The 27,572-nt window shown below is 40.0% G+C and overlaps 2 protein-coding genes and 1 long non-coding RNA gene across 6 annotated transcripts in view; 1 reads left to right on the top strand and 2 right to left on the bottom strand.

Annotated features, from left to right (window-relative positions):
* NPNT (nephronectin) overlaps positions 1 to 3,355 on the bottom strand; it is an 89,068-nt gene extending 85,713 nt beyond the window's left edge. For 2 of the 3 annotated variants that reach the window (XM_074993478.1, XM_074993477.1), the window contains exons 1-2: positions 3,195 to 3,355; positions 1,202 to 1,302 (exon numbers count right to left, since the gene is read on the bottom strand). In XM_074993478.1, coding sequence (XP_074849579.1) covers positions 1,202 to 1,302; positions 3,195 to 3,268 — 175 coding nt within the window. In that variant the 5' untranslated portion in view covers positions 3,269 to 3,355. Of the gene's footprint in view, positions 1 to 1,201; positions 1,303 to 1,667; positions 1,809 to 2,638; positions 2,710 to 3,194 lie in introns of those variants that run through there. The other variant, XM_074993479.1, reaches the window with a different exon arrangement.
* A 132-nt stretch (positions 3,356 to 3,487) lies between these two features.
* Positions 3,488 to 15,472, top strand: LOC142012743 (uncharacterized). Its single transcript, XR_012645452.1, has 3 exons — positions 3,488 to 3,763; positions 4,932 to 5,012; positions 14,012 to 15,472. It is a non-coding gene; the product is annotated as an uncharacterized LOC142012743 (long non-coding RNA).
* Positions 15,473 to 21,247: 5,775 nt separating this feature from the next.
* Positions 21,248 to 27,572, bottom strand: part of GSTCD (glutathione S-transferase C-terminal domain containing) — a 119,175-nt gene continuing 112,850 nt past the window's right edge. For both annotated transcript variants that reach the window (XM_074993480.1, XM_074993481.1), the window contains 2 exons: positions 26,715 to 26,784; positions 21,248 to 22,281 (listed from right to left, as the gene is read on the bottom strand). In XM_074993480.1, the coding sequence (XP_074849581.1) occupies positions 22,145 to 22,281; positions 26,715 to 26,784 (207 nt within the window). In that variant the 3' untranslated portion in view covers positions 21,248 to 22,144. The remainder of the gene's footprint in view (positions 22,282 to 26,714; positions 26,785 to 27,572) is intronic.

The following is a 27,572-nucleotide window of genomic DNA, read 5'->3' on the forward strand; positions in this document are numbered from 1 at the left end:
TATTTGCAGTATGACACACCTGCTGTATGTCTGCGTTATAAAAGATGGCCAAAGACACTACCGCCTATGGGTACCATCCTTCCCTTTACACATGTTTACTTCAGGGAAAAGTTTGCCTTTTCTTACAAATTGCAGTTTTAAATCCAAGGGACTTTATTTTTAATTAGTTACCTTTTTATTATCCGTTAAATGCAGCATTGTGTCAGTCTACTTCCTTTACAAGGTGTAATGGAATTTACAGATTTGACCAAAACCTTTGCCTAGACTGGAATCTCTGATGCCAGTTTCACCTGGTGCTTTACTTTCATGGCACTGAAAAATGAGCAGTAATCATTGTTCTCTCTTAGTTTTGCTTGTATATCGTTTGTCACAAATTCTTCTAATTTTGCAAACTTTTGCATCTGGATCAAAATGCAGAAGTTTCCAAAGGTCTGATCCCGCAAATGCTTATGGAAAACTTCCCACTATCTAAACATATACAAAGTGTTTTCAGGAAGCAAACCTAGAAATGTAACTGTCTGAGACCTCCTTTCTCGTCATGGAAAAAAGTCTGGACTTTTGCTTTTCTCTGTCTACTAATGTAATGTTATTTTTAAAATGGATTTAAGGAAATCTTATTTATATTATCAAGTGTTATAACAAGGATTATAACAATGCACAAACATATTAAAAGGACACCGTCAGGTTGATTTAAACCCATAAATTGGGCTATAAAAGAACATCTAAACTACACACTAATAAGGAACACATCCAACATGGTTTTGTTAAAATTCCGGCAATAGGTTGCTTGTTTTTTTTTCCTGGGATGTAAATATCCCATACCTGCATTCTTTTGCAATCCAAACACTGCGGCCTTCTGTTAGGCCAGAAGAGCCAGGAAGAGAAATTGATTAGAAACAAAAGATAAACTCCCTGGTCTGTTTTTGCTGCCTAAACACCGTTTAATGCAAAAACATACCAATATTATTAACAGCAAAAAAGTAAATTAGGTTCACTATTTCATTCAGCTTTAATTATTTATGGTGCTGTTAATACAATGAATTGCTTCTTAATATGTGATTTTTAACCTGACCATGTCCTTTTAAATATGCCCCACGTATGCCATAAACCCTGCAATTATTGGAGTGTATGTGAAAGCTATTAATAGGTGTCTACAAGCCCCTTCTACGTGGCTAGAAGCCCCAGCAGCAATAATACTCACGCTGGCATTGTCCCCATGACTGACGAGCCCAGCCCCAGCAGCAATCAATTCTGCTTCCAAACCGACACAATCCCATAGAGGAGACTATTTGCCTGGGCCACCTGCACAAGAAAGTTGTTAAAAATATCATTAGCTACTATTAATATGTCCACACTATTTTTCAATTAAATAGCTTTCTGGTTAACTGAAGTGCTTCAATATTAGTCTGTAGTATTTTTGTCACTGTAGAATTCAAAAACTAGGGGGAGGGGAAGTAAACCAAAGACATTTTAAAAACAGAAATAGCAACAGCTAAGATACTTTGTAGCATGCTCACTGCTGCCACTCACAGGCTGGTCATAAGCAATATTAGATACCTAAATTTTACAAAATAATATATTTATATCTACTGTTTCAACTTTGATTTCAAAAATTCAAACTAATTGGTATGTTTAAAACCTGTTCTAGAAATAGAAAATTGTCTTACTTTTTCAGACAACTGTCTTTAATGTCAACTTGCTGTCTGGCAGATAAGCATAATGGGAAAAGGAGGGTTTTTTCTCCTCCTTCCAATGCTATTTCCTGGGCTACGTTATTCAATATCCATGTCTTCAAAATTCAGCTAGGGCTGCCATGAAATTTTAGCACATTTTAATAACAAAATTTATTAAAACATTTTAAAACATAGCAAGAAAAATACTATTTTAACAAGTTATAAAAACATTTGATATGTGCAGGTTAATTGATTTCCATGTACAGTAAACATACTTCAATGTTTTCTTTAAAAACCTACTAATGAATTACTCCCTCATTTAGTTCAAATATTTCACCACATGTAGCACAGACTAATACTATTGCACATATTCCTGAACCTCAGCACTTATTTTCACACTTCATTCAGAGTCATGTTTAAACTTGAGTTGCATTTTTTCAGTATATTATTTAAATGCCTCTTGGCACTGCTTTTGGTTTGTATGTTATATGAGGCATTTTAAAAAAAAATCTTACAGTCCATAAGCACTTCATGATGTAACAAAAGTTATACACAAAAATAACACTTGATATACACACATGTATACAAAAGCAAGTGTACAAATGTGTGTATATGTACACACGTTTGTACATATACATTGTACATATATTTGTATGTGTGTGGATGTCTGAACAACATGTGTATAATTTAGATGCCATGAAAGGCACCCTACCAAGTCTCATGCCTCTTTAAATTGCTTTCTGCCAGGTGATATGCAAGAAGATGCCTACTTCTAACCAGCTTCACCTAAGTGACCTCTGTCAACCAAGTCTTGAGAAGCAAGAAACCCCTTCAAGCTTCCCAGTTCATTCACTTCACGACCACAGAGAGCTTTATGACAGCCAGGTGTGCTCCTTTTTTGGCTTGGGGAGAGGGGAGGAAGAGAGGACGTAAAGGGTCCCACTGGAATGGGAATAGCTCCTGACCCGGGTTTGAACCGCAGTCTCCAAACCGCAGAACGCTTCGCATCAGCCGCCCCTTCCATGGACCCGTCCACTGCTCCTCTGAAGGAGCGAGTCACCCGGGGCTTGTTGGGGTAACTCGCACACAGCTACCGCCCGGGCTGCACTTCGCAGCCGGCAGGAGCAGCAGCTGAGTGAGAAAGTTGGAAGCCCTCGGCGGCTGCTGAAACCTGCCGCAGCACGTTCTCCCCGGCGGCTCTCTACCGCGGAGCTCTGCTCTGCTCCGCTCCGCTGCGGCCGCGCCAGGCGAACCCGCGCCGAGCCCGGCCCCGGGCGAGGGAAGGGGAGACGCGCGGGGGGGGGGGGGGGGGGCAGAGCGCCCCGAGGAGGGACCCATCGAGGCGAGAAAGCCAATCAGGCGCTCAGCCTCGTCCCACCTGCCCCCCGCCCAGCCCCCGCTCCCCGCGCGCCCGCCGAGGACCCCCGGGCGCGCGGCTCGGAGCTCTGCCCCGCACGCCAAGCGGCCGGGCCGGCTGGCAGGTGTCCCCGGGCGCCGCCGCCGCCGCCGCCGTCGCCTTACCTCCCGTCAAACCCCGCCGCCGCCGCCGCCAGGTGCAGCCCGGCCAGGAGCAGGAGGCGGAGGGAGCCCCGCATGGCGCGGGACGGGGGATGCCGGTCAGCCCCGGCCGCTGCTCTCCGCGGCTGAGCCCGGCTGCGGCGCGCGGCGCCCCTCTGGCTCGCTCCCGGGGGCGGGGGCGAGCCGCGTCCAGCCGCTGCGCCTGGCAGCTGGGAACGCAGCAGCGCTGCTGAGCGCCCGGCCCGGCCCAGCCCCACGGCGGCGGCGGCGGCGGCGGCAGCAGCTCGCGTGTGATTCCCCCCGCCCGGCCAGCTCAGCGCGGGGTGGGCTGAGCGCTCCGGCCGCGCCTCCCAGCTCCAGCCCCTGCGCTGCTGGGGGGCGAAACCGGTCCTGAGCGCCCTCCGCCCCGGGCTGGCTCGGGGGAGAGCCGGCAGGGAGTTATGCCCGGCCCGGGGACGCGGGGCCGAGGAGCCACTTCTCAAGCAGAAGCCTTAACTCAGACTGGCCGGCGCTGGTGCTTCCTTGGGCTGAAGCCCCCCGCGCTGCTTGCAGATAAAGGCCGATCTGCAGGGGTGAGTCAGGAGGCTCCGAGGAGCCAGGGGCAGAGGATAGGTTTGATGTGCTCACAGATCAAAGGCTGTACCAGCTGCATTTTCCTAAAGGCTGAACGCTTTGGCTGCGTGTACCCCAGGGAGGGTTGTAGGCAAAGCTGGGGTTTTGTAGACCAAACTCGCAAGGGGTCTACACACAAAATGCGTTTTGTAAACAAACTGTTGACGAAAAAGCTGTGTAGACATTCGGGGGAGACCTTGTGTCAAGGGAGCAGATCAAAAGATCAAATCTGCTTTTGTGTGTAGATGCGATCGGTCCACACAAGTTTTGTGGGAACGTGGCTTCGGATAGTAACTTCTGTAGACAGATGCTTCTAGGGTAGAAGCAGCCTGTGTGTCCGGGTATAACACATTGCTTTTAGCCAGGCCATGGAGGCCAAAGACGTGCATATGTGATTACTGGTAAAGGTATTAAAAATGCAACCCGTGATTTTGAAATATTAATTATCAAAGATTCCACAGTGACCAGTGTTGCTTAGGGGATATTTCAGTTTTCTAAATACTGAGCAACTAAAGAGCAAGTGAGCAATTCCTTTTTAATGACTCCTGCTTCTCACTGCAGAGACCTGTTTGTCTATCAGTAGAAAGCATACACTTGTAAGTATGCAGACTGACATTTGGGACAGTATAGTTATGCAGATTACGCAAGTGTACAGTTACATGCAATAGCTGACAATAATAGTGTGGTCACTGTTAATGTTGTTGTAAGTAAAGTATGCAATTGTTATCAGAACTTGGGTCAATTAAGAGACCAATGTAAACAATGGAGGATACGGGTCCTAAGATGGAATTTGTACCAGTTTTCATTTGTGCATCTGGGACTTGTTCCAATTGAACTTAATGGCAAAACTGTCATTTATTGAAAATGGAAGCAAGATTGGATCCAAGATCCTTCAATATTATCATGAGTGCAGTAGAAGTTCGATAAAATTATGTCCTAAATGCAAGTTAATATGATGTCTCAAATACCGTTTTCTAAATGTAAGTCTACACTAGGCAATACTGTCACTTTCAGATATGCAATTCTAGCTATTCCATTAGGGAAGCTCAAATCAATGTATCCAAGTCGACTTTCTTCCTTAATGTAGTCCAAGGCTCAGAAATCTCACGTCAACATCCCTTACTCCAGGTGATTTTAAATTTTGCCGTGTCTGAATCTGACGCTCAAAATCAAACTCTGGAAGATCAACCGCAGCACATTGATCTTCTCGTAAGTACAGATGTGCCCTAAAATGTTTTTATGGACCTAGCCATTCACAAAAGGAAAGTGTTTTATGGAAGCTTTCCTGGAAATGGGCTAATGTTGGGTGTGATTGTTTAGTATTAACAAGGAAGAGTGGTAGAAATTCAGGTGGTTAGAAAGGCAACTAATTATGCTAATTATCTGTTACAGTAGAAAATGGGAGTCAAATTTACTTTCTCTGGTATTACGGGCTGCAACTTACACTGCACAGCACCAGCCACAGATACTGCTCCAGGAGGTATTTAGCCTTGGGAGCTGGAGAAATTTTGCTGGTAGGATGTGCTGAATCAGCCTCTTGCCATAACATCTATCGAGCTTCCTTAAAGCATTTTACAAACATTAGTTAATTAAGCCTAGTAATACCCTAATAATAATACTACTTCTTCTTCTTTTACTTTATGCAAGGAAAAATTGAGGCACAGAGAGTTCAAGTAACTTTCCCATAAGAGCAGATAAAAAGTTTGCCACTGAGCGCAGAACACAACCTACATCTCATGCGTTCTTACTCCATCATTGAATTACAAATTCATCCTTCCTCCCCATATGCACTTGAGCCTTATCCAATAGATACAAATTGGCCACAGAGGCCAGAGCATCCCCAGATACTACATCATGCTCATGCATATGTGTAAAATGGGTTTCATTTTCATTTCTAGACAATGATGTGAATATTTTCTGAATAGTTATAATCTTACTATAATATTTGTGACATATTTGGATCCCTATGAAGTTGAGCAGAGTCAAAGAATCAAACACCAAGTTGTGTGCGTAACTGTACCTTTATTTCCATATAACTCAGTTAGTGTCACTGTACATAAAATTAATACATATAACTATTGCCCCATCCACTTATTAGACCTAATACCTAATTAAAAGTACAGAAAATTGACAGTGCCACAATTATTTCATCCAAAGCTTCTTGCAGTAGATTTTAGGTATGCTTGTGCATTTAATTAAAGTTTATTTAAATAACTGCTCTGATTTTAGAAATAATTCTAAAGTCTCCTGGATTCCTGTACAATACTGAGTGTTCTCTCTCCCTGTTTAAATAAATTATAATTTTCAATTAAAAATGGAAGCCACATAGTAGTAGTAGTAGTAGGCATCCTTCAGTCTGCATAGACTATGGATCGCGCCCTTTATAGTTTCAATTGACGACTTCATTTACAGCATCTACTGTGACTATGAAGACCCACACGAGAGTGACAGTTCTTGCTGCATTTCTTGCAGATGTGGTGGGTGTCTGGCAAGTCCTTAGCGTGCTTTCTGTGCGCTCGCTTCTCCTCTGCTAGCTGTCTGATCCTCGTCTCGCCCTTCTGAAGGCCCTTGTGGAACCCCTGCCTCCATCTGCTGCGGTCGTCTGCTAGTTCTTCTCAGTTGTCCAGCTCGATGTCTACCTCTCTGAGGTCTCTCTTGCAGACATCTTTGTAGTGCAACTGGGGGCGTCCGGGCGGTCTTTTGCCAGAGTCTGGCTTGCCATACAGGATGTCTTTTGGAATCCTTCCATCATTCATCCTGTGGACGTGGCCAAGCCAGCAGAGTCAACGCTGCCTGAGGAGGGTGTGCATGGTTGGGATTCCAGCTTGCTCGAGGACGGCGGTGTTGGTCACTCTGAGACACTGTTTCATTCCACAGTTGTCTTCTTGTTTGTCTTTGACAAAGTTTAATAACTGGATTCCTACCAACTATGTACCGAAGTTATTTTGTATGTGGGACCAATATGCTAATCCCAAAATGGATTTGCAAATCCTGTATATCAGGGATTGGATCTAACTAAGCTCTTTCTGGTGCCAATCACTGAAGTATCGAAAAATGATTATCCACTGATGCTATTTGAGAAGAAGGGCTCCAGAGAGAAAACTATGCACTGTGAACTTTTTGAACAAAGCACGGACAAGCCCTCTGAATAATGAGGGGCAATAGATCACTGAATACAGTGCTTCCCACAACTCATCACCAATACCTCTGTCTTCTCCAGACTCACCAACTTGTTCTTATCCAAGCCCCTAGCTCAGCCAAGCACTGGAAAAGTAGAGACACCACAACATCTGGGTTCAATGGAATCAATGTAGAGCTAAATATCTTAAGGAGCAAGGTTTGGTCATGCTTCTGTAATAGGGTGTTCTACACAATCAGAGTCCTGCTGTTCCCATAATGTAATCAGTCTTGTATGGCTCTTACAAGGCTTCAGGTTATTGATATTCTTCATGTGGGCCTTGGTGCCTCTTTTAACAGATTATATCTGTACCATTACGCTTGTTTAAAATTGAATTTGAAAATGCTGAGCTATGCATCATCCATGTTGTGATGGCACTGCAGCCCAAATCATCTCACTGCCAGCCACTGGTCTCATGTACATGTCGTACAGGAGAGTGGACAAACTGGAACATGGCACAAAGGAGCCATCAAGACCAATGGCAATTACCCAGTATTGCCCCCGCCCCGATTTAATCAGTAGTAAGAACGGAGGCATACTAATCAAATCCCCAAACATCAAAACTGCACTCTCTTGCCTTGTAATTCATAATCCAGAAAGGGCCCAAAGGTGAGTTAAAAACTTCCAAAACTTTATGTTCAACTATGTTTTTTTAAAAAAACAAAAACAAAAAAAAACACCATTGTGGACACGTAATCACTATCAATTGCCTATTCCTAGATTTATTTTTTTTTAAAAGCCCAGCAGCCATAGCAACTTGTATTGTACCAAGCTACCTGGTGGATGAGTGGGGATTAAGAAACCACAGGGACATCAGCTATAGCAACAACTTTTTCAATGCAGTCTCCAACATGAAGATGTGTTCTTGAGCATGATCATAATGGCAACCGACTAGAATGGAGCTGGCAGACTGCCCAAATGTTATTTCAGCTAACAATGGACCGAATACCAGCCCTCCCGTGCTGTTTCACTTTAATAAACCATTGGGGCATGAGTACAGCTCGCATGTCAGCACTCCTTGAGCTTTTCAAGAACTTTAGAAAGCAAAACTAACAAACATATCCCGAGAAGCATAATTTGTCCCCTGGACAAAAGCATCCAGTCAACCCAATCGTTATCATCCATGAAATAGATTCCTTGCTTATCTAATCACAGGCACAGACAAGTGTAAAATGATTTCCAGAACCACACAATATGGGGTCACGCACTCGAGAATAGTCCTTTTAAATTATTTTCTACTATGTTAATGCCATGTTTAAATTGGTTTTGGAAATGGTATTGGTCTTTTTCTAGCAAGAAACTTGGTTAAAACCCAGATTTCTAGATAGATGCCCACATTTGTGTGTGACCTAGGACTTAGTTCAAGGCTTTAATTTGATTCTTTGCAGTATATTCAGACTGGTCATAGGCTGTCATGAGTTCTAGCACAGCGATATTGCAGCATCTGAAGATATTTGTAAAACTTGGGAGCCTGATTTTCTAGTTCATATGATTTGCTTTAAAATGATGTAGCACCATCGGTCCTAGTGGAGATACGCAAATGCAACATCAGTAGAAATCAGTACTATTAAATTGGTGCTCCTATGCCCAATGGCAAATGAAGGGAGGGCAATTTTTAAAGATATAATTTTATAATCTTCAGCAATGCACTAATATGAAATATTTTAAAGCAAACTGATGTAAACTAAGGTCCTATAAACTAATACAGAAAATTCAGAACCTGATGGTATATACCTGGGATTGGCAAATGCCTGTCAAATGGCTTCATTACCACTTACATGGCTCTTTCAGAGGTCTGCTAGCAGCCCTGGTGGGCTTTTTCACTTTTAAGTTAACTAGGTCCTCTCTGCATAGCAGAGAGCAAGCATGGGAAGAGGCAGGTGGGGGGACATGAATACCCAGTGATGCCCCAAATTTTCAGATGCCCTACACAACTGTGTCTTCTGCATATGGGCAAGGATGGTCTGGAATGCTACTAGCATTCCAGAAAAGCTCATCTAATTATATTAAATGCTCATTGCTCTATAGCTTTGGTATTGTGTGGAAAACCAAAGTTAAACTTTGAGATGTCAAAGATGCTTAGTAGGCAAGAAGGAGCAATGTTGGTGTTCATTTTCCTGAGAGTTTCCAGAAGTTAATAAGATTAACAAATGATTCCTTTGTTTAGATCTATTTCAATTTTTGGAAGCTCTTTAAAGGGTACTGATTTCAGTTATATAGTTTGGGCAGCTGATACATCCATTTGCATTCATGCCACTGAGTTCTTTCAGACCAAATTTACAGGGGTTTAAAAAAATGTTAAAATTTAGATATGGCACCTAGATGGATGCAATAAAATGCCTATACTCGTAAGCACATTTAACTAGATAACAGAAAGAGAGAAAAATAAGAGGCATAGGCTAGGACAGTGATGGGCAACCCAGTCACATGCGCTGTATCAGAGTTGTGCGTGTGGCCCATGAAACATTTTGTTTACTGTTGCCCACATACCAGGTTGCCAGTTGCTACTGGTATCAGTAAAGTAACATGAACATAAGGGGAAAGCAGGTGAAGTGAGATAGGTGCTGCTTGTACACAACGTTGACTGTGAGAGCCATGCACCCCTTCTCTATCCAATCAAAGAGCTGTTATGGTTCAAAGGTACATCTTGCAAATTCTAGGTGTGCAAGCAGAGTTAGCAAAACTCTCACCTAGGATATCATCTTAGTTACAGCAGTCTTACAGCCCACTGAGATGAAGGAGAGCCACTCATGTGGCCTGCTCACTGCCCTAGATAGTCCATCACTGGGCTAGAGTGAAATATATGCTTCTTGAGAGGAGACAGAAGAGTTGGGGACTGATTCAATTGTAACATGCTAGTTAGGCATGTATTTAATAACTTGATGAACTGAGGTTTTGGCATAGAGCAAAAGAGGATGTCTTTCATGAGTCGTGGAATTCTTGGGAAGGATAAAGGAAGTCTCGTATAGACAACACAGTACAGTACATTTAGGCAGCAGTCCTGCACACAACCAACTTTCAAAGAAGTAGTCATATTGAAGTCATATTATTGGTGCTAATAGTAATGCAGAAGGGGTAAAGCAGAAAGGGGAGGGAGTGAGAAAAGATGGTACAAATGCATGGAATATTTGAACAACAAACAAACAAACAAAAAAAAAGCTAGTTTGTGGATAACACCAAAATCAGAGAAGCGCAAATATAAGACAAGTTCCAATTAAAAGTGCCCTGGTAGAGCAGTAGGTAGCATGAAGAGATTTGGAATTAACTATTATAAAACACCACACAAAGCAAGAGGAGATAGAGAGCAGTGACACATAATAGGTAGAAATAGCCAAGCCTTTGCCATTTGTCATGTTTAACTCTCCTTAATACTGTCTAATACTTCTGCATGTATCCATACAGGATAGCTAGGGCAAAGAAGTTGTGCCACTTGTAGTGGGGAAATGGAAGGGGGAGTGGGCAGCCGTGCTGTGCTTCTGGTTGGCCATTTTGTCGAGAAAGTGGCTGGGCACTTTGGCTGCTTTCTGTCCAGAGAGCAGACTGCTCTTCCGATCTGCTTGGCACTTTGGCCACAATCTGTCGTCAGAAGTTTTGTCGGAAGATCTCTTCCAACAAAAATTTCTGTTGACAAATTGCTGTAATCTAGACATAGCCTTATAGTTTAGCTAGAGGATGTTGCCTGCTCTTGAGGACCCTAGAATGACAGACTTGTGACATTTATGGTTTTGGTTTCTGAAGAGTAGTGAAATTTTAAGGAGAATACAAATAGATTTTTAAATAAGTTTGTTTTAGGAAAAAAGCTAAAGCTAGTAAAAAAAACTATGTCTAACATAATAGTGCATTTTGTCATAAAAGAGGAAAATAATGCTAATAATTGAATTTTTGTGTCCTCCTCCAAAAAATTTCTTTTATGATCTTGGACCCCAATACAGTGAACATTTAGCATGTATCTAACTTTACTCTTATGAGCAATCCCATTGATTTCAACATGATTATATTTGTGTAAAGTGGGATGAGGGCATGTTTGCAGGACTGCAGCCCGAATGTACAATGGTATACAGTATGAGCAAATGCCATATACAACCCACACAGCAATTCAAAACCTGTGGCTAGTCCATGCAAGCTGACTCAGGCTTGAGGGACTTGGGCTAAAGTGCTGTTTAATTGTGATGTACATGTTTGTGCCCAGGCTGCAGCCTAAGCTCTAGGACCCTGTGAGCCTCAGTCAACTGGCTTGGGCCAGCAACAGGTGTCTACATGCATTGTAGACATACCCGCAGTGTTCTGCATTGCTGAAAAAGCTGAATGAAGAAGGTAGGTTTTCAGAAATTTTGCATAAAGGATCCAGCTGCTTCCTATTCCCTTTTGCACAATAGCAGCCACAGGGGAGGTGGTGACCTCATCTAAAAATGTATTAGAATTGGAAAGTACAGGGAAGAGCAAAAAATACGTTGGGGTAAGGAACAGCTTCCATGTGGAGAGTGCACATAATGGCATATATGATGTTAGGAACATGAGAATGTGCCCGTGATTCTGTGAATAACCTGGTTAGGTCCAGTGATGGTATCGCCAGAATAGATACTTGGTCAAAGCTGGCAGCAGGCTTTGTTGCAAGGAAAAGTCCCAGGACTGGTATTCCTGCAGTATAGACTGTGGCTATTGGTTAGAATCCTCTTAAGGTTGGGAAGTTGTCTGTAGGAGAGAACAGGCCTGTTACCTAGGGCCTTCTGGAGGGTAGCATCCTGATTAAGGGTAGGTTGTAGGTCTTTAATAATTCGTTGCAGTGGTTTGAGTTGGGGGCTGTAGGCGATGACCAGTGGTGTTCTGTTCTTGGCTTTTTTGGGCCTATCTTGGAGTAGCTGGTCTCTGGGTATTTGTCTGGCCCTGTCTATTTGTTTTTTTATTTCTCCTGGTGGGTAATTCAAGTTTATGAATATTTGGTAAAGATCGTGTAGTTTTTGGTCTCTGTCAATTGGATCAGAGCAAATGCAATTGTACCTAAGGGCTTGACTGTAAACAATGGATCTAGTTATGTGTGCAGGATGGAAGCTAGAAGGGTGTAGGTAAGTATAGCGATCAGTGGGTTTCCGGTACAGTGTGGTACCGATCAGGCCATCCTTGATTTGTACTCTAGTGTCCAGGAAACGTGGCTCTCGCGTGGAGTAATCAAGGCATAAGTTGATGGTGAGGTGTAGATTGTTAAAGTCTCTGTGGAATTCTTCTAGAGTCTCTATACCATGGGTCCAAATCATAAAGACGTCATCAATGTATCTTAAGTAGAGGAGAGGTAATAGGTGACGAGAGCTGAGGAATCGTTCTGGGTCACTCATAATTATATTACCATATTGTGGGGCCACGCGGGTGCCTATAGCAGTTCCACTAATCTGGAGGTATAAATTGTGTGTGAGAAAAAAGTTACAGAGGTCAGACATCAGATTGGATGTGGTGACATCAGGGATGGTATTCCTGATTGCTTGTAATCCGTCTTTGTGTGGAATCTTAGTGTACAGAGCTTCTACAGCCATTGTGGCAAGGATGGCGTTGTCTGGAACTTTTCCAATGTTTTGTAATTTCCTCAGGAAGTCAGTGGTATCTCGCAGACAGCTGGGAGTGTTGGCAGCACAGGGTTTGAGGAGGGAGTTGACTTACTAAGCAATTTCTTTTTAATAAATATAGTAACTCAGTGCTCCACTATCAGCCTATTGGTTTCTGAAATGATTTTAAGATGGTGGGTTTGATATACAAGGTCTTATATGGCCTAAGACCTATTATTATCTAATAAACTGCCCCTTTCTCTGTGATATACAGCTGCAGTATGGAGATTAGTAGAGGCCTAAACTGGCACTCTCATGGTATAACAGAGAAGGAATTATCCATTAGAATGCTGAGCCTTTGGAACTTTTAGAGTAAGTGAAGAAACCACATCATGAATTTGTTGGCTGCAGGGAACATCTTTTCTGCCTCACTTGACTGTTGACTAGGACAGGGTAATGGTGGGATGAGTGTCTAGCTGGGCTTTTGTAGAGAGGTCAAATATTATTTGCTGGATTGTTCTATTTGTAACTGGAGTAATTAACTATTCTCTTTATAGATATACTTTTCTAAAATTTGCCAAAAGTGCCCAGTTGCAGGAATGCTTTTTTCCTGCAGAGTATGAAAATTCAAAATAAAACACGCATAAAACTAAAATGGATATTTGCATGTGCACACAAGCAGAAGGACTTTATAACATGCACATATGTGGTAGGTAACTGTACATATTAGCTAGGAGCATGCAAAGTAAGTGTGCACAGTTGCATATAGCTATTATAAGCACTGGCCACTAGCTGAAGACCCATAATGTTCCTTTTAGAGTGTTTTTTTTAAACAAATTGTCTAAAATTAGAAAAACAAAATCCAGGAATTAATGATAGTCTGCTACACTAGCATGGCTTCCATCCAAGCATGACGACATATATTATAGTTCATGAACTATAGCAAATGCAGTATAAAAGCTAATATCCATTCATAAACAGAATCTATCATTTATGCTGAGGGGTATGAAAAAAGTTAGCTGTACAAAAATTACAGTACATTAACAGGAAGTAGCACAATTAAAAAGGAGCAGTTACTGTTGACTCCAATTAAAGGGGCATTTACAAAGACGGGGACACAAGAATTGCCACAATGGGTCAGGTATGGGCCATCTAGTCCAGTAGTTTGTTTCCAACAGTGGTCAGCATTAGAGGCTACTTCATAGTTACATACTAGAATCTCTGGAGTAGATAGTTGTGAAATAGCCAATCACTTCTAGTATGAGTCAGTTAACACCCTGAGGCATAAAGATTTATATACCTCATAATTCTTTTTTTGCCTGTCTGTCATAACAGTGGATGTCCTTGAATGAAACTATTCCTTCTTAAAAAACATGCCAAGAATACAGCCCATGATAACTTGTGGCTGTGAGTTCCACAAGTTAAATTCTGCATTTTATTTTAAAAACATTTACTTTATGCAATTCGTTTATACTTTATCTTTTCCTTCTTTTTAGGTCATCAGGTTTGTGAATTCACACCATAAGAAGCCACAGTATGCACTATACATTGGTGATGTTACTGCAGGCCATCTCATTGGGATTTGTTCTTTAAATGGTAATAGGATCCATTAGATGTAAGCCATTAAAAAGCATATACATTATTTTGTTTAATAATCTTTTATATCCCCATTGTATCTGCATGGATGATAGATTGAATACAAAACAGAAAACTGCATATGCAGCTCTTCCCACTGTTCCAACTCAAACAGCCATAAATAACCAACAACTGATCCAGCATCCAGCAAATGCCAGAAAAAAAGCAAATATGTTCTTTTAAACACACTGAAAATCAGTAAAGTTGAGCTTTGCTGGAGTGTTAACCAACAACCTCCCTCCCTCCCACCTCCAATCCATGCATAAGAGGCACTCACTTCAAATGACCTCAGCTGTTTGGGGGCATAAAGGTGTAATCTGAATCATGCAGTATATCTTCAACAGAAAAACAGCTGCTTTCTGGCTTTTTTCATAACCAATAAATACAACATTTTAATACTACGGTCTTCCATATTATTTACATTACCATGAAAATGAATCCTTTTGCTCCTTGCTTAAACACTTTCCACTTTAAGGCCTCATATCTTAGCCATAACATGTTCACCGAAGGCCTGTGGAAGCTTTAGAGTGCATCCGTGCATTTTCTTTAGCATATGGAGAAGTCACTATTGTCTGACACATTCTTTAATTCCTTTGTCCAAGGGACTCAGTTTGCTGCCAGTGGGAAATGTAACTCTGGATTAGATTTTCCATGCAGAGGGTCACAATACAGCTACTGGGGAAGGATTTACTGTTCTGTCAGGTCTCTCAAGAAATCTCCAGGGGCGCAATTTAATGCTTTTGCAGTTGTCTGCAACGTACATTTAAGATGTTTCTTTTTGTATGTCTTGTCCTAGCTTTTTTTCTTGGCATCTGCATTGTTTGTGTGTTAATTTTCATTAGCCCAAGGAGAGGTGTCCATTTCAGCTTTACTGATATGACTTGGAATTTGGAATATATGGTCATTATGGATTGTGACCTCAACATATATGGTGGATGTCAGTTCATGATAAGCTATGAGACACTGATAAGAATAACATCCTTTTCTCTTTCTAAAATGTCTTCTACAAGCCTCCTAGTAAAATCCTAATTGTAGTCTGAAAATCACACAATACAATATACACAAATAGCAACAACCAAATACTTTTAAAACTATTAGAAATTATGACTGCTAAATCAAAGTGTAATTAATGAAAGCCATTGATTGTGTAAGTGAAAATTTCTGTATGTGGAATGTGTTCTTGTGTGCCTACTTTCTGCTAATGTACTGTACAAATAAAGGACTCAGTTTGTTGCCAATAGAGAATGTAAGTTACAAAATGACTTGGTAAAAAATAAAGTGCACTAGAAATATACTGATGTGTAATTCTAAACTAAATCAGGCCTTTAATACTTTGAAAAACTGCTAATTAAAAATATTCATGGCATGAGAGTTAGATTAGAAAACACAAACATTGAGAAGAAAAATAAAAACAACACTGTAATCACTACTATTCAAAACCAATGAAGTTACACTCTGGGCTCATCTACACTAACCCCCTCCTTTGAAGAGTGTATGTAAATCAGCTTAATCGGTGAATAACAATGAGGTGCTGTGCAACTTCGAAGTTCCCTTACTCCCAAAATGTATCAGAAAAATTATTCCCAATAATCGGAAAAACTGTCAAAGAGCTTTTCTGAAATCATACTCGAGTTACAGCAAATGTAATATACATGACTAAGAAGCAGAAATGCACCTTCTTCTTTATGCACTGTATTTTCAGGCTTTTGTGTCTGACACTTTAATTTTTCATCAGTTTTTCTCAGTTTCATAGCTGTATGTATTGCTGCCTGATTATCTAAATTGTTTTAATGTCCAAACAACAAACCCAAGAGGGGCCCATTGTCCATTTATGGCCTGTAACTCTGAAAGTGGACAAAGAAGGCATTTTTAGTACTAGAAGAGGATAACTGGCACCAAAACTGGTAATCCTGACATATCAACCAAAGTGGTATTGAGAGGATAACCACATTCTGAAAGAGCAAACGCCTTTAAAAGAGGGTGTGCTAAACACAACAATAAGCAAAGCAGCTGCAACAGCCCAGATCACGTGAGGCCAGATAGTCATGATGAACTAGAGCTGGCAGAGGAAGTGTGCTTTTATTTATTTGTACTGGCACCTTGGTAGTCCCAGCTGTGGGACTGGTGGGGGGGCATAGGAGGTTGGGAGCAGGGTGGTAAGCTGGTTGAGTACCAATTCATCCTCTTTTTTTTTTTAAACGAGAAAAGCATTATGCATACATAATGGCTGAACGAGACAAGCAAATGAGACTGTCTTGTCATACAACACCAGGCATCGTCACAGAAAGAATGAGCTGAAGTTAACTCTGTACACTGCACTTGTGTTCTTGAACTGATAGCTATGATGGTCATGAGATTTCTGTGGAAGGTCTGGTTAAACTGAGGTGCAATACAACCTAATAGACATATGACCCTATATTACTTTAGGATCAATCTGTGAAATGCTCTCTCATTTTTAATACATTATTGACTTTCCACTGTGTTCCTGTGGCTTATTGGCTTTGGCCACACTCTGTACACAGTTGCTGGCTGTGTTCTCCAGGCTGTCACTGTGTTACAAATTAGCATTCGTGCTCGTGTGAGCTATGACCATGTTGCTTGGGTGTCTACTCCGTTCTGGTATCTCATGCTATTTACCAGAGTCACCCATCTGTGACAGTGCTGAGAACTTGTTCTGGGTCCATACCCTTTTTTCCAGTTCCGCTACATTCCAGGGCCATTTTCTTCCATGCCGTTTTACTGTTGGTCTTGGCAACCTGTTTGTTTAAGAGGAAAGAGTTTCTGGGTGATGCAGTTTAGCCAGACAATTTGCAACCATATACATACCCTTCTTGCTCCTTATTGGCAATTCTGTGTTCTTTGTACTCCTTTGTTTAATATCTCAAAGTCAAAGGGTGAAATTATGATGCCATTAAAGCCAAAGGAAGTTTTGCCATTGACTTCCATGCAGCAAGGATTACACCCATTGTCCGTACTGAATGGCATTGTTCTAACTCTTAAAACCAAAGGAGAGAATGACACTGATGCTTTATTTCCCATGACATTGGCAGAGAAGCTGCTAAAACTGCATGGGAAGTGCACTGGTCTGGGGAAGAACAGAAGGTGGTGTTTGCCAGAAGGAAGAATGTATGGTAGGAGCATTGGCGGTCAATGTGTCCGTGATTGCTAAACAAGAATGTTTTTTGGAAAATTTCAACTCTTAATGCCTGGCTCATATTTCTGAATGACATTGAACAATGGCTCTAATCTTGTTTTCATGAAGCTAGTTAAGTTATTCAATAGTGAGCTATCTTTGGAATGAGCATTAATATTATTGGTATTCGTTATTTGTATTAATAGGACCTAGGGACCCCACTGGAAGAATCAGGTTCCCATTAATGTAGGTGCTGTACAAACTAGTATAAAAGACAGCTCTTGTCCTAAATGGGTTCGCAATCAAGCCTTGGAACAACGTAAAACAAGCAGCTGAACAAGTCAAAGAAAAATTTAATCTCTGGAATCACTGACTATTTAGACAGTTAACAAAAAAACCTCAAATAACTGTTTGGTTTTTTCTAAATGATCTCATCTCAACCACAAGTTCTTAAGGAAGTAACAAAGTATGCAAAAATTTAAACTCTTGAGCCCACACTTGTTTTAAATTACAATTTATCAAAACATAAGACATATTACAAAAGGCGGAAGCTTGTTGCTTTTCTACTCAAAAATGGTCTAAGTGATTTATTTCAACTTACCCAAAATCTATTTTCTCAAGCCTGAAATGAAGCAGAATAATTTTCATATATTTTTGAACATTTCAAGCAGAACTGGGGTGCAGAACGAAAGGGTTTACTTTTTACTCCCTTAATTATGGGGTCATGCATATGGTTGAAAAGAGAAGCACAGTTAAGAGTTAAATAAAAAAAGGTTTCAACTTCACCCTTAGTATGTGTCTTTGATCAATTATTCATTTAGGAAACTTAAAGCTTCATTTACTGTTTTGATATAACTTTGGAACTTGCTAGAGGCTACTCAATGTAATTCATGAAAGCCACTGATTGTTTAAGCAAATGTTTCTGTATGTGGAATGTGTTTTTGTGTGCCTCCTTTTTGTTAATGTACTGTATAAATAACACATTAAAGGTAGTCTTGTAAATAGGCAAAACAGGTAATTAGGAGCTTTCAAAGTCAAAATGGGGGATAATGTAGAAGAACTCGGACTGAATCACACACGCAAGCAAGCCTGGAATCATACACTATTATTACAGATTAATGGGCAGAAACATGGTTGCCGCAGAAATCACATGTGGAACTTTCAACTTTACTATTATCTCTGCTTACAGAAAAGATTCAGGACATTTGCAAAATTAAAGGACCGTCACCTTAGGTATCCAGTTACATTACACTATGGCCCTTGTTAGTAAATTAAGAACAGAAATCACGGGCAGCACATGTTTATTAACGCCAAACTAAATTGTTTACTATGGGCATAAATATACATCTTGTCAGGACCTGCTGTTAGCCACTGTTATATCATTATATGACAATATCTCATTCATCCTTTGAAATTCAGCAACCAAAGTTCCATTTCTGCTATTTTTCCATAAGATTTTTGAAAGCATGTACTAAAGGTCCTCCAGACAAAGAACTGGAAGTCAAATATTCATGTGCTTGAGAAAAATCCTAGTCTAGAATTTTATAGCCCCATGAAAAAATGCTTTTTTATGCATCACAGTAGAAACAATGTGTACATAATTTGACAAGTATGCCTTTCATTATTAACTAGTAGGTCATTTTAATGGAGCAATATCATCATCATGCATTTCAGTAAGATGAGATTAAGAAATTAAGGCTAGACAAACACCCATGGGGATTGGCCTAGATAATACTTGATCCCGCCAGGAGTGCAGGAGACTGGACGAGATGACTTCTCAAGGTCCCTTCCAGGCCTGTGATTCTAAGATAGTAAAGTGCCCACAACCAAGAATGCATGGGTGTACTACTAGCTTCTCATAAACACAACCGTGCCAAAATGTACCGGGAAGGGATTATGAAAGCAGCTAACTCACATAAACACAGAAAGAAAACGAGAATAAACATACAAACATACATACACAGATGACTACATTGATGTTTGCCAGAATTATCTCCCCTCCTTCCTCGGATGATGGATCCCCCATTCCTCTCCCTTTTATTCAATGGCTTTCATCTAGGCAGAGATGTCTGCAGATGTTAGCTCAATACACCGTCTAGCCCCAACCCCTTCTTTCTCATTTGTGGATCCAAGACAATAGGTTATTCAGATAGAAACTCCAGAGATTTTATAAACATAGTATCAAACTACAAATGTAAGTTTATAGGGTAAGATACTAGACTAACATGACCAGTAAACAACAAGAAGTCTTGTGGCACCTTATAGACGAACAGATATTTTGGAGCATAAGCTTTTGTGGGCAAAGACCCGCTTCATCAGATGCAAGTAAATGACCAGATGAAAGTAAGATGACCAGTAAAGCCTATCCCTTATATCCACTTCTTAGCAATTACAAGGCTTCAAAACAACAGCATAGGGCGTGCTTAGATAAATGTGTCTTTCTGATGCAAGCCTCCAATGCACAGAATTGAGCTTCCACCATGCAACTTACCCTGGTGAGTCTTTCCTTCTGTGCAACATGCAGCAAATGAGAATTGTTTTCTCTCTCAACATTATGCTCAGACTCAGTCCAAGAACTGGTTTCCAAAGTTGGAACAAGTCACTGCTGCCTCAGAAAATAACTTCTCTTTGCTGAGTTTGAGAAATTACAGGAGGCGTTGGGTGCTGTTATATATTTTGGGCTAGACTCTCAGCCCACAATGTGGAGTATTATCGCTGTTACTAGAATGACGTGAGAATAAGATCACACCTCCTTCACTGCCACGTCAGGAAGTCTGTATAAAAGCATTGTGCAGTCTTAAATTCAAGATGCAGGTATGAAATTACACCTGCTTGTATGGGCCTGCATTTCTAAATGAAGCGGCACGAAGCTTCCACTGTCATTCACATAAAAAGTTCATCTAGATCCTTTGGAGATGTAACCACAAGACAGAAAAAAATTCAGAGGATAGTTTTTCTTTACCCCATGTCTGCTAGTATCTTACAGATCCATGTGCAATGCCCACTGAGAGCTTGGGTGATACCCACATTGACCAAACCTTAGTTAGACTTCAAATTAGTTCATCAGGGTAGAGTGCTGGTTTGACATTCCTGGACAATGGGAGTTGTAGTAGGTCGTGGCCAGTGAGTCCCTGCAGCCCATGCTGCTTCCCACATCTCCCACTGACCAGCAGGGGTGAGCCACAGCCAATGAGAACTGCCCACAGCCACAGCTGTGGACACAAGGTAAACAACCTGTCCACTGGTGCACTACCAGCTTACCCTGAAGAACTGCCTATGGGCTGAAGGTTGCCCACAACTGCTTCAAATTAACAAACGGCGAAATTCATACATGTACCAAATCAGAAAACCTATCAGACAAATTCATTATGGTCCATTTTGGACTGTGTTGGTGTCAAAGAGTGATGCTATTAATTTAAATTGGGATACAAAGATTTTACTTACTATACAAGAAATTAATTCTTTTACTGTAATGTATATATGGGTACTATTTTCATGGGGTCCCATACTTAAACTGTGTACAAATAATAAATTTAGTAAAAGTAAGTGAAGACGACAGATGAAAGTTTAACATTTCCAAATATGACCATTACTCTATTTTAGGAATGACATCGACATCAGCCAGCACTGGTGATGAGTTTTTCAATCTAAGATGAACAGGAATCTTTGCCAAGGTTAGCAGATCTGTCAGTGAGATATCAGGCATATAGCTGGGTAAATATTTTCATCTGAAACTTTTTTTTTTGGGGGGGGGGGGGAGAAATTACCTGGAGGGGGCATGCAGAGTGAGTGACAAGCATTTTGTGAATTTGTGTCAAATTTTGCCAAAATTCTTTTGTTTAAAAATATTTAAAACACTGAAACTGTTTATTTTGATATTTTTGAAATGCAACATTCGATTTTGAATCAAAACTACTTTTATTTCAAAATTTCCTTTAATTTTATTAAAAATATTAATGCTAAATATAGAAACAACACATTTCATTTCAGGGCAAATAAAATATTTCATTTCATCTGGATTCATCAACAATGTTGAAAAATTGTCAGTAACCAAAAAAAAAAAGAACAATTATGCATACAGCTCTAATCAGGAGGATCATTCAGTGTCAGCCTCCATCTGTACAGTGGAATAAACAGAAAGATTTTGCTCAGAGGCTTACAGATTTCTGAGCATAAAATCCTCATTCCACACTTCCAAAGAAATTTTAAAATGTTAAAAAGAAAATTGAGAGAATAAAAATACATATTTTGAGTAGAATGATTTCAGAAAGTATTTCAAGGATCTTTAGGGAAAACGATTCTGTTCCAATGGTGTAGACTTTTTACAACAAAAAGCCACCCATGCCATACAGTGTAGTTTGCCCATAAAAAGTCGCACTATAAATATGTGATTAGATTTTTCAAATTTAAGTACAAAATGTTCAGCACCTTTTTCTGTCCCTGTGGAGACCTGCCTTACTGTCAGACAAATACTCAGCCTGTGGACATAAATATGCTTTTGGGCTGTAATTTCAAGTGTGAAAGACTAGTGGAGTTAACTGTACTGAAAAGAAAACCACTTTTCCAGCAGTGAAACCAAACCTTTTCCAACCTTTGCTGGTGGATACTGCTGTGTGTGGAAGTGAAAACTGCAGGGGATTCTCATTATGAAAGCCAGCAGTCATTTATTAAGATATTACAAGTAGGATTTGCAATGCTATGAAAGGAATCCACTTTCCAATGCTTCTCCTACTAGTTCCTCTTCTGAAGACCATGACTTCAGGATTTTTGGTGTCTGCTTCCCAGCAGTTTGACCCCCATGGATGTTATCAGGCATTGATTATGACTGATCCCTCATTTATGATCAAATATACATCTGAACCTAAACAGGGACACCCACTACCATGTTGTTCTTTGGGGAGCAACTCTCTGGCTCCATAGACATCACTTGGACAGAGTAGTTGCATCCTTCTGCAGCCCATGCCCGATCCAGATCCACCAGCCCCATACAGTGCTTTCCTAGAATACCAGAACAAAAATAGAATGATTAAAAGATTCCTTAATTTTTAGTAGACATATATGTCTAAAGGAAAGTACACTTCTGCATGGTTCGTTTAGTAGTGATGCCAGAAAAACATTGCAGTAAACAACTTAGACTCATGAAGCAACATAATCCACATCGCAAAATCTGCTTTCTCCCCACTTCACCTCTATTTTTATTTACTTAATTTAATAAATGGTAATTACATTTCCAAAGTGCCCATTAGTTTATGTGTGACTCACAAGCCTCAGGTAACACAGAAGCTGGATTATTATCCTTCTTAATGGATACAGAAACCCATATTCTTTTTTATTACTCAAAAGTATAGTATGTGGGAGACAGCAGACATACATGGCAGGTATAAAGGGTTCCTAGTACTAGGGAAAGATTGGCATCACATCCTCAAGAGTGGGGAAGAGAAGAGAGCTGGTCCCCACTTCCCCATCGGCCATAGCCGTTTTCCTTTTCTCCTCCATGTCTTGTCTAAAACTTGGAAATCTTGAATATTAGCCTATTTCCATAGAAAATACAAAAAATAAAATACTAAACAAAGTTTATCCAGGGTGAGTGATCTGTGACAACATGTAAATAAGCGCTTACAAGCAAGATCCCAAAACACCACACACACACACGTCAATAAGTAGAGGAACCTGATGGGGGCCAGTGATGAAAGAAAGGGAGACGCTCCCAAGAGACTATCGGTAGATCCTGCCCATGGGAGTCTCCAGAACCCACTGGCTGGCTGGGAAAGAGCGGTGCTTGCTGATTGGTCAGCATTCCCCAGCTCCCAAGACTTAGTCTAATGATAGAGACCATATGGAGTCTCTTTCAACGTCGACCTCTACCCACCCAAATTAGAAATGGGAACTTGGCCTGACAGATGCTGTGGGTATAGCCAATCACGTTTAGGGGATTGGGAAGGAATTTTTTCCTCCCATGAGGCAACTGGCAGGGCACCAGGGAGTTCTTCGCCTTTCTGGCAGCATCTTCAAGCCACAGGGGGTTGAGTAAGAACAAGCTTTGTGTCTAAATGATGTTGTGGAATTGTTTACTCATTGTAACTTGCAGCCAGTTCCTAGTGCAGTTAAGAGAATAAAATGAATGGCTCCCAGAGGTGAAAGACCAGGGATTCTGGGGTTAGGCTTTGGGCTCATGTAAAAAGTTTAGCAGAGTACTTGGGCTGAGGAGAGCCTACGCTAATGCCAATTTTGGATTATATGGTAAGCAGCCCTATAACCTTTGCACTGGAACAAATTAAATGCCTAGTATAGGAGAATACAGGTAATGGGCAGATAGTGTGCTCTGCCCTGTGTTAACAGTTTAATATAAATTGCAGAGTGCTGTCTAATTGCATGTACGCGTCTCCTCTCGTCAGTTTTGTACCGTTCTAGAAACTGAAACATAAAACCTTATTTTAGATACATGTTTGGGAATAAATCTTGGCTACTATTGAAGTAAAGTCTGAACTGTTCTTGGTCTAGAATTTTGTATGATAATAAATAGCGATGTCAAGTTATTAAAAATTAATTGTGATTAATCATCAAATTAATCAGTGTTAAACAATAACAGACTACCATTTTAAAACAGAGTATTTTCTGTGTTTTCAAATATTTTGATTTGTATTACAACACCAAATATAAAATGTACAGTGCTCACTTTATTACAAATATCAGCACTGTATAAAATAATATTTTTCAATTTCACTACAGTACTTTTATGTGGGACTTTCCTTGTCATGCAAGTTGAACTTTCAAATGTACAATTATGTACAAAAGCTGCTTTCTAAAATAAAACAATGTAAAACTATAGAGCCTGTAAGTCCACTCAGTCCTACTTCTGGTTCAGCTAATGACTCAAAAACAGTTTCCTTACATTTGCAGGACCTAATGCTGCCTGCTTCTCATTTACAAAGTCACCAAAAGTGAGAGCAGGCATTCACATGGCACTGCCATAGACATCATCACAAGATGTTTACATGCCAGATTCACAAGATTCACATGCCCCTTCATGCTTCAATCACCATTATAGAGAACAGGCACTCAGCTGATGATGGGTTCTGCACAGTAACGATTTAACGGTCTGGACTAATGCATGTTCATGTTTATCATCTGAGACAGATTCCACAAAAAAAAGATTGATTTTCTTTGGTGGTGGTTCAGGTTCTATAGTTTCCACATCAGAGTCTTGCTATTTTAAGATGCATACTCCACAGCTTGTCTCTCTCAGATTTGGAAGGCACTTCAGATTCTTAAACATGGGGCTGTCCACTGTCTTTTGAAATCTCACACGGGTACCTTCTTTGCATTTTGTCACATTTGATGTGAAAATGGTCTTAAAATGAACAACGTGCTGAGTTACTAGCTGAAACTGCTATAAAATGAAACATATGACAGAATGCAGGTAAAACAGAGCAGGAGACTATACAATTAATTCTCTCCCAACAAGTTCAAATTTATTAACACATTTTTAACAAGCATCATCAGCAGGGAAATATATCCTCTGCAATGGTGGCCCAAGCATAGACGGACATATGAATATTTAGCATATCTGGCATGTAAATACCTTGTAGTGCCAGCCACCAAAGTGCCATGCAAAGGCCTGTTCTCACCTTCAGGTGACACTGTAAATAAAAGTGGGCAACACTGTCTCCTGTAAACATAAGCAAGCTTATCTGCCAAAGTGATTGGCTGAACAAGCAGACAGAACAAGTAGAATTGTAGGGTCTAAGTTTTACACTGTTTTGTTTTTGAATGCAGCTGTGTAACAAAGAAATCTACATTTATAAGTTGCACTTTCACAATAGGGTGCACTATAATTCTATGAAGTGAAATGAAAATACTATTACTTTTCTTTTTACGGTGCAAATTTTGCAATAAAATAGTATAAAATGAACACTATACACTTTGCATTCTATATCGTAACTAAAGTATATATATTTGAAAATGTAGAAAAACTAATTTCAATTGGGACTGTACTGTTTTAAAATGAAATTCAAAACTATGATTCAGTTTTTAGTTAACTGCATGAGTTAACTGTGGTAACTGACAAACCTAACAGTGAAGTAAAGCCAAATGAATCGGTTTTGTTTGCAAATTTCAGGTTAATGTTATTCAATATATTTGGTGCCTAACTATACCCAAACTATCTGAAAAGAAAAATTACAGAAATATTGGAACTTTCAGCAGCTTCATAACTCTACAAGGAAGTTTCAGTAGTGTCTTGAGATGTATTAAAGACTCATAATTATGAAGTCCTGAACAAAAAGAGAAGTCTGATAAAAGTCTCTCCTTTTAACACTAGTATACTCTTAACTATAGCTTGATAAAATAAAATGTAATGGATTTTTAATCTCAGTCATTACAGTACATGTCAGAGAAGCTACTACACTAATGTAGAGCTGCATTTCACATTTAAACATCTCTTTAAATATTAAACTGTATTGAGTTAAATCTATTACCATTTTTCCATAAACAGTGGATAACCAAAATTTTTCTGTTACATAATTAAAATGCAGATTTGTTAAATTACACAACGAACATAACGCTTCATCTCTACTAAGATGAAGTGGGGCGTGTCAGTTACAATTTAATATGCCAAATAGCTAAAAGCTGAACTGCCGCAGATATCTTTAACTGTTTTTTCCCTTAGAAGTCACAAGTCATGAGACCAACCAAATACCTGCTGTCTCAGGGGGCTCCTAGATTTATATTATACTTAGTTATTTTTGAAAAGCTTACTCTGAATAAACTATCTAGCCTATTCTTGCTAATGAAATTGAATATATTAGTCCATTTTCCTATACCTTTCCTTGATAAGTCCCTTCTTATATGACATACAGCCATTTCCTTTCTGGTCATTTAAGTTCTTTCATTTCAAAGACGTTTTCAATATATTTGCTGAAGACATTTTTCTTTTTGCTACTTTATGTACAATTCTTCAACAGTTCCCATCTGTACCTGGACGTGGGCCAGTGAATTGTTAAAATGATTTAGCACCAATTACTAAACATCATGTTTAATATATCTAGGGGTTTCATGCTGTCACCTATTGCCACAGTAGCTTTCATGGGAGTTAGATTGGTTTTACGAAAGGGTCTGATGGACTACAGTATGTCTTTTTCTTTTTCAACATAGGGAGAGGGAAGTAACTGGTGAAGAGACATAATGATCAGTAAAATGTCTAATCATACCCTAGCTCTTTTTGTTTTTTTAAATCTTCAACCAGGAAAAATGCTTCACTACCACAGTGGAAAAAATGCAGCAACAGAAACAGTCCTTTAAATGTGCTGAAAAACAGCATTGCAATTCCCTATTGCTAAGTGTATCAATTTTTCCCATATAGCATAAACTATACACATCACAAAACACAGTGTGCACATGTTGCACAACAGACAATCTGTTAAAAGGCATACCTATTAGTCTTCGTTCGGGTGGAAGCCGAACAGCTGTCTGATCTGCAAATCTGCAAAGAATCATATGTTCCTAGGGGGAAAAAAAAGTACAGAAATAAAGTTTTATTCATTACTCTTTAAAACTGTTATTTAGTTGCAACATAAAAATATTAAAATATTCAGTGGTACCACAAAACTGTGTTTATAATTCCATTTATAGTTAATTTCAAATTAATAATTGTTTCAGCTCTGCTTCAGCTTTTGAAAGTGTGTGACAATTAAGTTTGGACACCCATCATTCTAATTCCCTATATTTTGGGGCAGCATGTTTGTTCCTGGATCAGACTTCTCTCTTTCCACTCAACAGGAGAGTTGGACACAGTCCCCAAGAACACGGAAGTGGTCTTGGATGCCAAACTTCAGGCTGCCTAATCCCTGCCCATTTCAATCAATCAGCATTTCTGCTTTGGGTCCCCCTGCCTCTGACGAGAACTATTTCAGAACTGTCCAGCTTAATATACCCCTCTGTACCATCAGATGACAATACTGATGTGGTAATGAGAGACTTTTCTATGGAACATAACAGCAATCCAAAGCTAGAGCTCTGAAAAGGAGTGCTTCTTTGTTAACCTAAATTAATTTCATTCTTGGGTAACAGAGATGATTTTCTAAGGCTCAATGCCTGTCTTAGGTGACGGGATTAAAAGATCAGATGCATCTGCCTGACTTCTAACTTTTTACCAACTATTGCAGTTATAAAGCTGGAAGAAGCTGGAGCAGTTGGTCAGTTCAGAAAGAGTTGCTAAGAGGAAACCCCAAATTAAAGCCTCCAAGCAGAGGTTTCCAAAAGCAGCTGGCAGGGCTAGGAGAGACAATCAC

The sequence above is a fragment of the Carettochelys insculpta genome, chromosome 4, assembly GCF_033958435.1.
Source record: "Carettochelys insculpta isolate YL-2023 chromosome 4, ASM3395843v1, whole genome shotgun sequence".
In the NCBI taxonomy this organism is placed as follows: domain Eukaryota; kingdom Metazoa; phylum Chordata; order Testudines; family Carettochelyidae; genus Carettochelys; species Carettochelys insculpta.